The 16,202-nt window shown below is 42.0% G+C and overlaps 1 protein-coding gene across 7 annotated transcripts in view; it reads right to left on the bottom strand.

Annotated features, from left to right (window-relative positions):
- Positions 1 to 398: 398 nt before the first annotated feature.
- The window catches only part of mib2 (MIB E3 ubiquitin protein ligase 2), a 122,911-nt gene continuing 107,107 nt past the window's right edge, over positions 399 to 16,202 (bottom strand). For all 7 annotated transcript variants that reach the window (XM_033047919.1, XM_033047922.1, XM_033047926.1 and 4 more), the window contains 8 exons: positions 15,951 to 16,107; positions 14,606 to 14,760; positions 12,408 to 12,534; positions 11,041 to 11,265; positions 9,519 to 9,697; positions 7,272 to 7,447; positions 4,493 to 4,558; positions 399 to 2,282 (listed from right to left, as the gene is read on the bottom strand). In XM_033047919.1, the coding sequence (XP_032903810.1) occupies positions 2,041 to 2,282; positions 4,493 to 4,558; positions 7,272 to 7,447; positions 9,519 to 9,697; positions 11,041 to 11,265; positions 12,408 to 12,534; positions 14,606 to 14,760; positions 15,951 to 16,107 (1,327 nt within the window). In that variant the 3' untranslated portion in view covers positions 399 to 2,040. The remainder of the gene's footprint in view (positions 2,283 to 4,492; positions 4,559 to 7,271; positions 7,448 to 9,518; positions 9,698 to 11,040; positions 11,266 to 12,407; positions 12,535 to 14,605; positions 14,761 to 15,950; positions 16,108 to 16,202) is intronic.

Genomic DNA, 16,202 nt, shown 5'->3' on the forward strand with positions numbered 1-16,202 from the left:
TAAACTGCAGATACTGGAAATCAAAATGAAAAGAGAAAATGCAGGACAAACTCAGCAGGTCGGGCAGCATCCGAGAAGAGAAGCAGTCAACATTGCAGGTTGGAGACGCCTCGTCAGAACTGAAAAAGAGAGAGGGAAAGGTAATCCTGGCATCAGGGAAGTGGTGGGGTGGGATTGGTGGAACAAAGGGAGTGCGTATGATGGGGTGAAATAGTCAAGTCAAGTCACATTTATTTATATAGCACATTTAAAAAAACAACTCTGGTTGGCCAATAGTGCAGCCTTTACCTGGACAGTCAACTCCTTGGTTTGTTTAATGTGTAATTTGCATCTTCTTTCTGTTGGTATCGTGACTGACTATATATGCCTGCCATTTATTTCCTTCCCCTTTTGTACAATCAAGGCACGCCCCAGGAGGACAAATGGAACAACATCACCCAGACTTTACGACAATAGCAACACATCACCCAGACAAAGCTTCAGTGCCTATTTAATGGCAGCATCGTTTCACCTCTGACCCTATGTTTCAAATAACAAAGTGCTGGAGGAACTCAACAGGTCAGGCAACAACGGTGGAGGGAATGGACAGATGACACTTCGGGTCAGGACCCGTCTTCAGACTGATGTCCCCACCTGCAATGTTGTCTGTCCATTCCCTCCACAGATGCCGCCTGACCCGCTGAGTTCCTCTAGCACTTTGAGTTTTCCTCTGGATTCTGGCATCCGCAGCCTCTTGTGTCTCCATTCCCTTTGTTGCATCCGTCGCCCTCCCCAACCTGCGCAACTAACCTGCTCTCTCTTTCTCGGTTCGGACTAAGGCTTTTCGACCTGAAACGTTAGCCAGTCCTCTATCCAAAATGCTGCCTGCCTTGCTGAGATTTTCCGGCTTTCTTCATTTTCACTCAGGACCACCAGCACTCCGGTAAAGCAAAGATCTGTGACCATCAAGAGGCAGAAACTCAATCCTGAACCAGACTTAACATGTTTGCGCCCTGAATACAATGTCCAACTCAAAGGCCAAGGCCGAGAACACCTGAGACAACTGTGGCTTTCCAAATTATTTCATAGCTTTTATTTCCATGGAATATTTAAATATAAAAACATCCTACAATAGAAAGTACAAATCAAAATAGGATTAATATTAGGATTAAAACAAGCACTAATTCTTGTTATCTTCCATGTAAATTTCCATACCAGTATCCTTACCCAAGTTGATCTAGAGGATCAAATCAAATTGCTTGATTATGATTTCATCAGAATAACTTACATTCGTGACCAAAAGGGTAACACTTACATCAAAAGCTCTGTAATTAAATATTGAATTAACAGGTCGCCCTCTTTCTTTTCAACCACAATTCTTCTCGACATTTTACCACGTCTTCCAGACAATATTCAAAGTAAAACTGTTCAATTCACATTAAAATGATAGACGAGGTGTCAAAAATACTAGGAGGAGGATAGTCTTTAAATAAAGTTTGCAGATAATTAACAGTTTTGTTATTTTGAGTCATGACTACCTGGTGGAAATTGTGGTTTGTTGCTGAGCAGAGCTGTGAATGAGAAGGGCCAACGCTGCTCGCTGCCACATCTGCACAACTGCTGAAGTGCATTTTATATTCCTAGAACTTTTAAATATATACATTGACCATAAACCACAGTTGTTAGATTATGGATTATATTACATTGTTTTAATATACATATCAGGAAGGTTTTTATGCCGCATCTCTGTGCACTTTTCAAGCATTTGCAAATATTTCGAGAGGCGCCACGCAGCAGAATAATAAACTTGCTTCATGTTATGTACAGCTGTGCTCTGTTCCTTGGTAACATCTCATCCACTGGTTGAACACAGAGGACATCGCGCTATCAGAAAGGCTGAGGAAACAGCAAGTACAAACGTCAAACAGGTGTGTTCTAATGACGTTGAGAAGGATTAAAAGTGAAGTCGGCTATGAAGACAAATACGCATATCACACAGAATGTCCAGGACAAAGGATGTTCGGAAAGAAGAGAATCAGAGATAAGAAGGCTTGTCATGCATCAAACAAAAATCTGTATCCGCTCTCGAATGTTCTGGCGACAGATTGGACATGCTTTCAGAGTAGTGCTGCACTCCAGGCACGATCCGTGGCCACACTGGAACACCAGTTTGATCTGACAGTCAATACAGATTGGGCAGGTGATCCTCTCCTCCATCTGCCGGTATCGAGACTGTAGTTGCTCCAGCAGCTTCCTCTGGTCTGGGGGTTCACCGCTCGAGCTGCTTTCAACTTCCGTGTTATCTGCCGCAGGAAAACACAGTCAGTGCTTTGCCATTACTCAATACAACGGCCACCGGCTTGCGCTGGTAAGATTGGGATAGATTAAATATATTGCACACAATAAATCAGGATTAACCAAATAACGTAGGAGACGGAACCAAGAATTAGGCGCTTAATTGATGTCACAGCAACATAATCCAGTGGTTCTGTCACGGCAGCATGAAGCTGGACACGTAGGTCCATTCCACGGGTTCACAAGCTTAAATGTAACAATGGTTTATGAACACTGAAAACCAGGTTACCAGGAATGGAAGTTAATATACAGACCTGAACATGATGGACTTAAGTCAAATGTAATTTTTTTTTTAATGGGCGAAACAAATAAATTGTATCAAAAATGAAACAAAATGTGATTTACAAAACTGTTGAAGTCTGTTTAATACACCGTATAAATTGGACATTGACCCTCTGTTGGTTCAGAACTCTATTGCAACCAGAAATAACATTTTAATGCTTTTAAAGGGTTTAAAGGATAATTAGGGCAAGATCAAACATTTCATGGTTGAACTTCAGTACTTTGCACGGTTCATTGCCTCTCATTTGTTCTGCACTTTAATAACTGGCTATGATTACTTCTGGTCACTTGAGTAGCAACAAGTCTCAGTGAACACAGTCTGAGCAACAGGATGTGAACCCAAAACCAAGCATTTGAAATTAGGCTGACATTTCTCTGCTGATTTGATAGGAATGATGGCAACGTCTGCCCTGTGTGAAGATGTGGGCATGATACAATAGTGGCATTTAATAGACTTTAGGAAGGCACGTGCAGGGTATGGAGGGAAGTCTCTCGTATAGACAATCATTTTACACACTGAATCTTAACTAAACTTAATCGGATCCTTTGATGAAGACACAAGAATGCAGATGCTGGAAGCCTTTGATGCTGAGTGCTTGTAGTGCTTTTCAACATGTGCTAACTGTATGACGCGTGTACAAAGAAGGGCTTGACAGCACTAACATATTAAGTGCATCTTAAATAGAGGGTTGTGACCTGCTATTGTGTACTGAATACTAGCTGCTGACAGAGGCAATTAGGTTGGAACAACGTCGGAGACAGAACCAAGAATTGAGCACTTAATTGATATCTCAGCAACATAAACCTGTGACTCTGTCAGGGCAGCTTGAAGCTGGTCATGTAGGGCCATTTCTGGGGTCGACAAGCTGAAACGTAACTATGGTTTATTAACCAGTTACCAGGTTAATATGCAGACCTGAACATGACGGACAAGTCAAATTTCACTTTTTTTAAATGAGAAAAAAACAAATAAGTCGTGTAAAATTATCAAAAATGAAGGGCCTGTCCCACTTGGCGATTTTTTCGGCGATTGCCGGCATCATATCAATGTCACCAAAAGATTTTGAACATTTCAAAATCCAGCGGCGGCAAAAAAAATGTTGCGACATTTGAAAAAACATCGCGCGTTAAACGTCATCACGCCGCAAATGTTTCGGTGACCTGATACATCAGTCAATGATGCCGACAGTCCACGAAAAAATTGCCAAGTGGGACAGGCCCTTGAAACAAATGTGATTTACAAAACTGTTGAAGTCTGTTCAATACACTGTGTAAATTAGATATTGACATTGGGAATGGAGGGAAGTCTCTATCTTCCACGTTCATTCGTATAGACAATCATTTCACACACTAAATGGATGAATCTTAACCAAACTTAATTGGATCCTATGATGAATACATGAATGCAGATGCTGGAAGCCTTTGATAGAGTATGAATGTACTAATCACATACGTGAACTTTCCAACCTACATCCCAAGATTCTGATGTTCCCACACCTTGATTCCACTGATACTTCTGCTCCCCAGACCTCTAGCCTATAACACCACCCCTCACAGCAGCCCTCTCTACCTTTCCCCAATAATCTAAGATCCATTTGACTTTCCATTCCTTCCTCTAGAAAGGATTATCCTCACACAGTTTAAGGCCTGTTCTATTACGCATGGTGTCTTGGGGTCAGGTTTACTCACACAAATCTGCTGCAGATCCACACTGTAGCACTTCAACCCACCTCTTCCCACAGTAAAGAACTTTTAGCCCAGAGTTCTTTGCCGAATTGATCCTAATTGTGTCACTCAACAACCAAATTATCCTCAATCCCTTTAAGATGCTCCTGCACTCCGAATGCAGAGTTAAGGAATGTGGTTAATATATTACCATGTCTCATTTTCTTTGATATGGTCACTTGGCATTTGATGCACTTCTTCATTCTCACAGAACACTCTGTAATTGAAAAAAACATAAGAAATCAGCATCTATATCTAATTTCCGTTTAATCTTTTGTAATATTTAGCAAATGTTGTCAGTAATACAGGAAAAAAAACACAACGCTTCTAATCTTCTCTTGCATGAGAACTGCATATGAATTTGAAGAACTTAGATCAGGAATTATTGATTATGTAAATACAAAACAGATTGCCGCTATGAACCACTTCAATCTGTCTCATCTGACTCCTAATCCTAAACAGAAAAAGTTGGAGAAGGAATGAGTCGTTCTATCGTTCGTCTCCACCATCCCAGAGAAACTCTGGCAGTCAGTTTACATGTTATTCTCTTTCCCTGTCACGTTTAAGAATTGGAACATACATTGATGTATTGGCAGCCAGGACTGAGATTTCCTGCTACCCCGCTGGCCTTTCTGTTTTGACTATTCTTCCAGTTCCCATTCTAACTCACGAGGCACAGCTTTCTGTCTTACAGAGTCTTGTCTAATTATCAAGAATAATAAATCAGAAACAAAATAGATAGATCTGCCTTTTTGATTAAAACCAGTCCTTTGCATGGTCGAAAAGCTAAACATACAAATGTTGGAAATCTGAAATATAATCCAAAAGTGCTGGAAATATTCAGTAGGTCAGGCAGCATCCGTGCAGAGAGAAATTCTTCCTACTAAAGGAGTATTTACCTCTAAGTAAGTAACATGGATGAGATTATTCAAGCAATTATCTTGATGGGAGTGCTGTACACATAGCTGAAGATCACACACACTGATAATGTCAGTGAGTAATATGGACCAGTGATTCTGGATGCACCTTACACTACTCACCAATCGCGTACAAAAGCACCACGTGCTTACAATACTATCGCAACCTTTAAGAAACATTTAGACAGGTACATGGATAGGACGCGTTTAGAGGGATATGGGCCAAACTCAGGCAGGTGGGACTAGTGTAGGCGGGACATGTTGGTCAGTGTGGGCAAGTAGGGCCGAAGAGCCTGTTTCAACACCGTGTGACTCTCTGACACTAACATTTGTTTACAATAAAAGGGGCAAAAACATTTGTTTGCAATAAAACGGGGAAATTGACAAATATACCTCCAGTGGAACCATCCTAACCATAAGCCTAGATCAGGAACAAACCACTGTGGATTTTGCACCACTATGGTTGCTCCACATACTTCAGTGCTTCCCACTATTGTGATCTAATTAGGATATCTGGCAGTTTACTGTGTGTTTATTGTCGTGTCTAATGTGCCTGCAAAGCTGCAGCAAATAAGAATTTCATTTTTCCGGTTCGCATGTGACAAATAAACACTTGAATCTGCAGCAACTATTTTCTAAGTTGATTTCATTGACTGAAGCGTGAAGCTATTTTTCTCCCACCAAATGTTCGCTTTGCAAATAGATGATCAAATGTTTCAATCTGCAGGGATCACAGGGCTCTTGAGTTTCATTGAGGCGACAATGGGATTCTGACAACACCCATCGCTGCAAACTGCTGTTTTATTGGCCACATTGTTCCATGATTTCAGCACCACTGGGGATATGTACACTCCCCACCCAGTTTGACAGATGGAGGCAAGGTTCTCCTCATTCTACCTCACAGCCAAATGATCACCTTCCCAACAATTAGCCAGCTAATTACAGGAACATCACTGCTAAACAGAGCATACAAACAGAAGCTACAGCTTGCAGCTGAAAGGAGACTGCATATTGGACTTTAACATTAACAGTATGTTGACAGGCGGGACTGGACCTTAATAGTGTGCTGACCAGTGAGACTATACACTGTACTTTCACATACTACAGTGTGCTGACAACGGGACTGTATACGGCACCATATTAACAGTTTGTTGACAGGTGAGACTGCACACTGTACCTTCAATAACAGTGTTGACATGAGGTTGTATATTTTAACTTCACATAAGATCATAAGTGATAGGAGCAGTATTAGGCCAGTCGGCCCATCAAGTCTACTCCGCCATTCAATCATGGCTGATCTATCTCTCCCTCCTAACCCATTCTCCTGCCTTCTACCCATAACCTCTGCCACCTATTACTAATCACGAATCTATTTATCTCTGCCTTAAATATATCCACTGACTTTGGCTCCACAGCATTCTGTGGCAAAGAATTCCACAGATTCACCACCCTCTGATTAAAGAAATTCCTCCTCATCTCCTTCCTAAAAAGAACGCCCTTTAATTCTGAGGCCTCTAGTCCTAGACTCACCCATTAGTGGAAACATCCTCTATACATCCACTCTATCCAAACCTTTCACTATTGTGTATGTTTCAGTGAGGTTCCCCCTCATTCTTCTAAACTCTAGCAAGTACAGGCCCAGTGCCGTCAAACATTCGTCATATGTTAACCTAGTCATTCCTGGAATCATTCTTGTAAACCTTCTCTGGACCCTCTCCAGAGCCAGCACATCCTTCCTCAGATATGGTGCCCAAAATTGCTCGCAATATTCCAAATGCGGCCTGACCAGTGCCTTATAGAGCCTCAGCATTACATCCCTGTTTTTGGATACAAGCCCTGTCGAAATCAATATTAGCTAATAAATAAACGCATACTACAGGCTGAACTTTACTGTACCTGTATGCTGACAGACAGGACTATGCTGTACTTTCACATTAATAGTTTGCTAACAGTGGAACTGTAGACTGTATTTCCACATTAACAGTGTGGTGATAGTGGAATTGTATACTGTACCTTCGCATACTACAGTATGCTGGCAAGGTGAGAAGAGGACTAGGAAGGCCAGCTCCGAACACACCAAGCATTCAGCAGGACCCGCAGCAAGCGGCAATAGAAGATTTGTCATAGTATTTGGAGTAGTGTGGACTCGCCGCAGAACTGTTGGCCCAGTTGGCTGCAGCTGAGATCCCCTGCAATAAACAAGGGCAAAAAAAATCCACTATGTTACAGGGACAATTAAATAAAATGCTTCATTCCTCCCCACTCTCACTTATGTTCACTAGATAGCCGTTGGCACAATTATCCAACCAACTGAACATCACAGCCTCATGGAAACTGGCCGATGATCAGCCGTGGGCAATGTTGAAGACATCCATCTGATGAGTGGGCTCAGCGATGGCTAGAGTGGAATTCAACCTTTGATGTCTGCAGACCAACAGAGTTGCACCACTAAGGAGCATTACTTGGCGGGTAACAACATAGAACCAAACCTATATTCAGACATTGCTGTAAAACATTTAAATGTGGCCATGTTTCCTGTCTGCAACATTTTAGACATCAAACGTAGAACGACATTTCTACCGCTTCGTTTGTAAACAGTAAGAAATGCTGTAGGAAGGAATTGCAGATACTGGTTTACACCGAAGATAGACACAAAATGCTGGCGTAACTCAGCGGGCCAGGCAGCATCTCTGGAGAGAAGGAATGGGTGACGTTTCGGGTCAAGATCCTTCTTCAGACTTCTTTGGATTGTAGACGGTGCTTCAGTGTGATGGGGTGAATTGTGTCAGTCTTTGAGCTGATTTTCTAGCAAACGCCAATCAGAAAATAAATTAACCTGACGTCATAACCTTTGCATGAATTCAAGCCACTGAATGCGATCTCGGAGAAAACATCTCTTTCTACACAAGACTACTGCAGGACACAACGTGTTGGAGTAAATCAGTGGGTCAGGCAACATCCCTGGAAAACAAGGATAGGTGACATTTCATGTCGAGACCCTTGTTCAGTCTGATTACACAGTGTAAGATTCTCTCTTGACCCATCGTAAACACTTGAATTGCTGTCAACACCATGGGAGATTCGGTAAGAATATTATTTGCACAAATGTTTATCCTGTTTTTAATGATGACCAGGGGAAGGTCCTATTGACATGACTGGGCTATCAATGGTAGGATTGGATCGGTAATTATCTGAGTGTTGGTTATTTCCCTCATCACACCATTCTTTGAGTCGTTTATAAGAACCAACTGAGTGTCTACTTAATTCATACATGGAGAATAATTGTTTAAGAAAGAACTGCAGATGCTGGAAAAAATTCAGGTAGTCCTTGCTTTCTCCCTCCTTCCCCTCCCTTTCCCAGCTCTCCCACAAGCCTACTGTCTCCGCCTCTTCCTTTCTTTTTCCCGACATCAGTCTGAAGAAGGGTCTCGAACCAAAACGTCGCCTATTCCTCACCCGCTGAGTTTCGCCAGCATTTTTGTCTGCCCACATGGAGAATAAGATATCTCGGACACTCTTTCTGCTGCATAAACTGGTGCATCACAGACTTCTGTCCAGACCATTGTGCAGCCCCAGATCAGATGAATGCATACACAATGTGTTATGCCATCGTCACTGCAGACTCCATCGAGGCTGACACCCGCACCAAAATATATCCGCAATCAACTCCTCATTAGAACCTGCTGGATTTGGAACTGCCCAGATTGATTATATATCTCCAGGAAGGGTGGGGAACGTAGAAGGGGATATGAGAGATTAAGAGCTTTTGTTGCGGGTTGTCTTGGTAATCAATTCTACCAATTTAAATCAGTGTCTTGGATTTAAGCCCCAACATTGGCCAACTCCCAATATGTAAATGCTGGAGAAACACAGAGAGTCGGGTAGCATCTGGGAATGGAGTGAACGGGGATGTTTCGTGTTGGGACCCTTTTTGCTGTATGAACAACTGCTCCTTTACAACTTTGGCTTGAAAAAAAAAACCTGTGCTCCCCACAAACATGCAAGAGTCTAACGACAGGAGGGTGGGGCTGTAACAGAAAGTGTGCCACAAAGTGGACATTAATTGTGGTGCAAACACACATGATTAGTAGCCAGCAATCTGGCTGCAAGGACTGGTGAAAAGTGTTCCCCACCCTGTTCAATGATTAACTAACTCTCCCACGTGGCATGTGAGGAAGTGAGTGCAATGAGCATTTTCTTTTAATGCCTACAGAGCAAATTCAAGAACAGAACCGCTTTGTAATAATGCTGCTCGTTTACCTGAATTTTTCTGCAAAACATTTGACCAACTGTGCTGTCCTGCCTTCTGAGGCCAGATCGAGGGGTGTTTTGCCCTTGTGGTTTGCGTAGTTGATATCTGCTCCATCCTGGGCCAGGAAGCAGGCGATGGCAGCACCCACATTCAGCTCACCAGATCCCAGTAACCCTGAAGTCTGTAACTGAAGAACAAAAAAAACAAAGTCAAATCAGACGTCGGAGACAAAGGATAAAATACTGCCATGGAGGTTGACAACAGCCTTCATTATTACTTCAGTTGAGGAATGAATTCCAATATCCAAATTATAGATTTTCAAAGTTAGCAATTCCATACCTGATCATCAGAAGCTTTACAGCTTCCAATGAAGTCTGGAGAAGCAAGACTTCGACTACATGACTACATGTTAGTGATGGCCATTTAACCTTCGCACCGAAAGTTAACAAGGTCAACAATTTAGTCTTATCTTTGGATGTTATCTCTTGATGGGCCCCTTAGCAGAAGCGTCCACATCACGGGGCTGGAAACTGGATGTATCCCGAGCTAATTCTGCTACCACCATCATCTATTGCAATAAGTGGTGGCTCCCACTGATTGTCACTGGAAGCTTGCGTCCTTTTCAGGACGGACGAGGACAGCGAGGTCAACATTTGAAACATGGAAGATGGACACGAAAGAAGAACTGTTGATGAAGATTTTAAAAGAATGTCAAATTCAAAGATTATTTTTCCTTTCTCCCTTGATCCAATCTCTCTCTCTGTACTGGGCTTGAGATAGATTGCCCACACTGCTTTTCACTCACTGTGTTCTAAATCCTTCAGCTCTGTCTGCCTCGCCACATTGGGGCTTACTGCACTGGGCTTGCTGCATTGGGCCTCACCATGCTGGGGCCGGCTGTGTTGGGTTTGCTGCATTGGACCCGCTGTGCTTGGCTTGCAGCATTGGACTCGGTGTTCAGCTTGCGACATTAGCTGTTCACACTTGAGCAAACTTTAAGGTTTAATCAATTTGAGCCAAAGTTGCGTGTGTGTTTAACATACGGCAGATATGTCTGAAAGCTCAGTCATCGTGATCACCAACCCAATGGAACAAGTGGTAATGCAGATGCATTACAGAGTCGTGCAAAGGAGCCATACTATATCAAAGTGCTATATTTCAGCATTTGTTTAGAAATGGCAGTTGTTTAATGTTATATTACTATAGTCTCAGGGTTCGATGAAAGAGGGGGAGGGAAAACCCCAATAACAAGTTCACCTTTCTCCAATGTGGCAAAGTTTTTTTTTTAGAAAATGTATGAAATACAATAATCAAAGCTCTGAAACAAGAGCATCATGAGAATGACACGGGCTGGTAATCGTAGAACAAATATTTCCAGTATATTTATGCCAAGCCAAACGGACAATATGTTTTCACACACAAACCGGGTTCAGTATTTTATGTTCCTACTCCATGTTGAGATATAATTGGAAAATTACAAATTCTGCAACTTTATGGGCAGAAAGTGTCCGTTGCCACGTGGAACCTTACATTTGCAAACAAGGAGCTAGCTTCTCCCTCCCTGACTGCCGAGCGGGTTGCCAGCTGTTGCCGGCCCAGGGCCACGTGCAGCGCGGTGTCGCCGTCTTCGTCCTCTGCATTCACGTTGCATCCTTCAGCCACCAGAAGCTGGACCATGCCAGTGTGACCCTGGGTGACCGAGAGCTGCAGGGGATTCTGGTTCCGATTGTTCCGCACATTAATCTCACACCGACCCTGAGCAAAGGAAAAGATGATTCAGGCTTTGAGCACACACAAATCTTTGGCAATATCCAATTTCTGCAGCAATATTGTTCTTGCTTGCTTCCTACATTATAACATGTCCGAATATGATGCACACAAATGCAATTTGCAACATTAGTTTAGTTATTGTCACATTGGACTAGAAACACACATTTGTGGAAAGTTATCTTAGACATATGTTAGAACCTCATCACTGACTGCTCTCAATACTATTACTATCTCAGTTTACATTGAAATATTTAAAGTCCCCATTATTGCCTTAAAAACCCCATTGATTTCTGCACTTCCCTTAATCTATATGGATGTTTTCTCTTCAATGTCTTGTTAGTGAACTACATAATATGTCCAGCTTCCTCTATTCCACTCTAACCAAATAGATTTTGTCTTTGACTCCTCTGTGCCACCCTCTCGCTATAGCACGTAATACACACTTTCATTAATATTGCTACCCCTTGTTTCTTCTTTCATTATACTTCCTAGTAGCAGGGATTTATCCATGAGGCAAAAAAGGGGAGAATCACAAAGACAGAGGAAGCTGCAAAAGATTCATTAAAGGCACACAAGTTGCATTAACCAGAGATTTAAAAAAATCATAAATTAGAACTGATCATGAGGAAGAATTGGAGAAGGGCAGAATACCTTGGGGAGTTGTTGGGCAAAAACAGGGATAGGAGAGTCCAGAGAGCAATGTGAAATCAAGACTATGAGGCAGTATACATCACTGGACATAGGGAGATTGGTGAAAAGGACTTTGTATGCGTTAGGATGTGTTTAGCAGAGCTTACACAATATTTATAGATGAACAGTCTGTTCTGGAAATCATTGGATTACTGTGTGTGGAGGTGACAAAGACTGGTGACGCAACATGGAACTGCACAGAGGATGTCACAAAGATTGAAAAATAATTGGTAATATAGTTTGTCACAGAGATAACCTATGTTTGGACATATTTCCGGCCACTTAACTATCAGAAAGCAATTACTTTCAGACAGTATCAATTCTAGATGTGTGTGTTTGAATAGCACTGAAATCTCTAGCACAATGATTTTTCGGCACTGCAAGTGTTAAATAATTATGTGCGCCTTAACAGGCCATTACGCAAACCAGATTCCTACCTCTTTAATCAGCACTTCAGCTACGTCTCTGTGGTCGTTGAGGGCAGCGAGGTGGAGAGCTGCAAAGCCATCCTCCTTCTTGACATCCACCAGCTGACGAGCTCTGGCCAGAATCTTCTCAGTGGCTCTGGAAGAACGAGGGAGAAACGTGGAATTAATGAGCACCAGCATTAATGTAAAAGGAACTGAACATCGCAAATGGCCAACATGGTCACATCTCTTCCAACGTGGAATTTTAAGAAGGGTCTCAACCCGAAGTGTCGCCCATTCCTTCTCTCCAGAGATGCTGCCTCACCCACTGAGTTACCCCAGCATTTTGTGTCTACCTTGGAATTTGTCAGGATGGATCACAATGTTTAGTTTAGTTTAGGAATACAGCATAGAAACAGGCCCTTTGGCCCACTGAGTCCGTGCCGACCAACAATCACCCATACACTGGTTCTATCCTGTACACCAGGGACATTTTACAGATGCCAATGAACCTACAAACCTGCACATCCTTGCAGTGTGGAAGGAAACTGGACGGAGAAAAGCAATGTGGTCAAAGGGAGAACCTACAAACTCTGTACAGACAGCACGAATAGTCAGGATTGAACCCAGGTCCCTGATGCTGTTAGGGAGCCCTGCTGCCCCACGGTGTCGCCAATGTATTTTGCACAGCTCCACAATCTGTGGACATAAACTCCCACTGTTCATAAGCAGAAAGAGGTGAATGCCGAATATCATACCATATTGAATAAAGAACAGCCTGTACTTAAACAGGAAGTCATATGGATCAAAGATCATCAAAGCCAATTAAATATTTTTCGTGTGTGATCAGTAGAGCCCGGATTTTGCCATGTGCCTTTTCACGCCTTTTTTTTGATGATTTCACCAAGATAATGCCTTTTTCACGATCGAGTGCCTAAATCAGCCATTTTTTCTGTTTTGCTAAAAGGTTGTGCTATTTTCTCTAGTTGTACCGTGATTACAATGTAGTTTTCTATATTAACACGTTAATATTAATGTTATTATTACCGTGTTAACATAGTATAAATTACAAGAAACTTTCCACCACTGGGGCGAAACCGAGGGCGCCACCGTTGGTTGTTCATTCATTCGTGCCGCTGCCCGCTGGTTCAGTCTTCTACAAAATCTATTTATTGCTCCCAATTTTGCAAACTTCCCACAAACGATCACTTCCCTTGAGAAATGTGGCGAAACATTAGTGAATAACTTGCAGGTTTTCAACAAAGTAACTGACGATATTCGTAAAGTTCCTGGCAATGTAGGTATAGACATACAAGGAAAATGTGAGAAAGTGATTTTAGCTGACAAAGATCTTGAAGAAATACAAAACATAGCTAAAGTTCTCAAAGGTAGTGGTAATGCACAAGAATATAAAGTCTGTAGCTTGTTTCGGGTATGCACCAGTGACCTCAGCAGAGGTAGGAAGAAGTTTTTCACAACTGAAGCATATTCTGTCTGGCAGACAGCATAGTTTAACACCAGATAATTTGAAAAAAATGCTAGTAATTATGTGCAATCAGGCAACTTTGGTCATTTACTGTAGTATACCTTTATGTTATCAATTTAACCATATTTTGGTAGAGGAAATACATGCCTTTTTTTGTCAATAATGCCTTTTCATGCCTTTTTCGTAATTTTATTATGCCTTTTTGCCTGCCTATGTCAGAGTTTTTTGTGCCTAAACCTGGCTCTAGTGATCAGTATGGTGTGTAAACAAAGCTAGCAACAAATCCATACACGGCAAGATTTCACAAACAGCAAAGCACAGAAATGATCAGCTCAGCTCTCTAGGTGATGTTATTTGTGGACTACAAGCACCATTGTACTTAACACATTGGACTCACAGACACCAGGCTGTTAGCATCATTACCCAAACAAATTGAATGGATTAATGGAGTGTTACCAATATAAAGCACCCCCACTCAATATATTTTCCGCATTACTGCAAAACATTGCTGCTTTCAATGAAGATGAAAGACAAGCAGATTTCTCATGTTATGGTTTAAGACGGGAAAATTTAAGAATCTGAAATTCCTATGTACTCTTTGGAAATCTGCCCTCTGAATAGAATGCAGGAGTTGTACTCCCTGTTCTGTGACTATGATCAGACCTGGTATTTTTTCTAACTTGCATTTCACAGGAGATTCATGCAAGCAGCTGGCAAATTATCATTATCGGCAGTTTCTTACAATTTATTGCCTTTTAAGGCTGCATGGTGTAGCGAGTTGAAGCCACGGTTATTCTGCTGAGTGAAGTCAATGTTTGGCACGTCTGTCAGGATGGTAATGATGTCCCTGTAATCTTTAGCAATTCCATCGTGCAAAGGAGTATCACCATACGAATCCTGGAAAGATAATCGCAGAAGAGGTGAGGAGAGGTTGACAACTCTTTCACAGTGAATTCAAAGGAAGCCTTCAGTGCCGGGTCCCCCAGAGTAACAATTGTAATTTCATAATGTACACCAGCTACACATCATGTTGTTCACTCACTTGCCAGAAATGACAAAGTCCAATTAGTTTCTGTACTGTTGTTATCCATCAGCTCTGTGCTTCTTGCTCCTGGTTAAACAGCACCTTGATTTCAACATTCGTTCTGTATTTTGAAACCCCCCGTGGCCTTGCCACCCTGACTCTCCAACTTGCTCCACATTCTCTTTGCTCCTCAGATTCTGGTCTTGATCATTCTCAAATGTAATCATCACTCCATTAGTGGTGTCAAGACCCCAAGCCCCTGAAAGTTTCCTCCACACCCCACTCCAAAACTGCTTCCTTCGCCTTCCTTCTGAACATTCTTTAAACCGTACCGGCTTTTCATAGCTTTGGGCCATCTGTCTCATTTCTTCTCATATGGTTGTTTGACCCAGTATTGGTTGCACGCGAGGCAGAGTCAGGAGTTGGCCATTCAGACATAATGAAATATCACGGCCAATCTTACCCTGGATCCTCTGATCCCTTCATTCCTTGATGAGTCTTGCAACACTTTGTTAGATTAAACATCATGTGTAATTAGTTGTTACGGTTTTATGTTTATTCTTATGCTGAAAGGCAAGCCCTCTGAGATGAAGTTTTGGTGAATAATTGATGAGGTATATTTACCATTTGAATGGTAAAAATAGAATGAAGATCCTTGCTAAATTATTTAGATGCCAATTGTCCTTATTATTATTATGAAGCCAAATCAGATAATTATTTCAACATTTTATGTTATCAATTAATATTTTATGCAAATTGCAATAAATTTGCATTAAAACTATGACAGAAAAGTCTAAGACTGCTGTTTGAAGATATACTGTAAATGCAAGAGATTTGGTTTAATATCCCCTTTTGCATTATAGACTTCTAACAACAGGACATCACCCAGGTTCATGCAGCACAGAAGAAATCAGAAACTGGTAACTGAATTTGGAGTTCATCCCTCCAAAGAGAAAAGTGCACAGCTAACACATTAAAAAAACACATTACAAAAACCATTCCTCCACCAGCCTTGCTGCTTTCTAGAGGGCAACCAGTGTCATTCCTGTGACAGCTCTCTCACCTGCAGATTAACATTGCAGTTGTATTCGCAAAGTGCACGCACCACATCCGTGAAGCCCTTGTTTACTGCGATATGCAGCGCAGAACACGTTGAACCATTCAGCAGATTGACATTGGCGCCCTTGCTGAGCAGCAGTCTGGCCACCTCAGGCTGGTTTCTGCACAAAAGAAGCAAAAATACTGACAGTCCCTGCCCTGCTAATCCCCACAGATCAGCACAAAGCCAAACTGAAGCAGACCTGAGAAACAAGGT

Source organism: Amblyraja radiata, chromosome 31, assembly GCF_010909765.2.
Source record: "Amblyraja radiata isolate CabotCenter1 chromosome 31, sAmbRad1.1.pri, whole genome shotgun sequence".
NCBI classification, from domain to species: Eukaryota; Metazoa; Chordata; class Chondrichthyes; order Rajiformes; family Rajidae; genus Amblyraja; species Amblyraja radiata.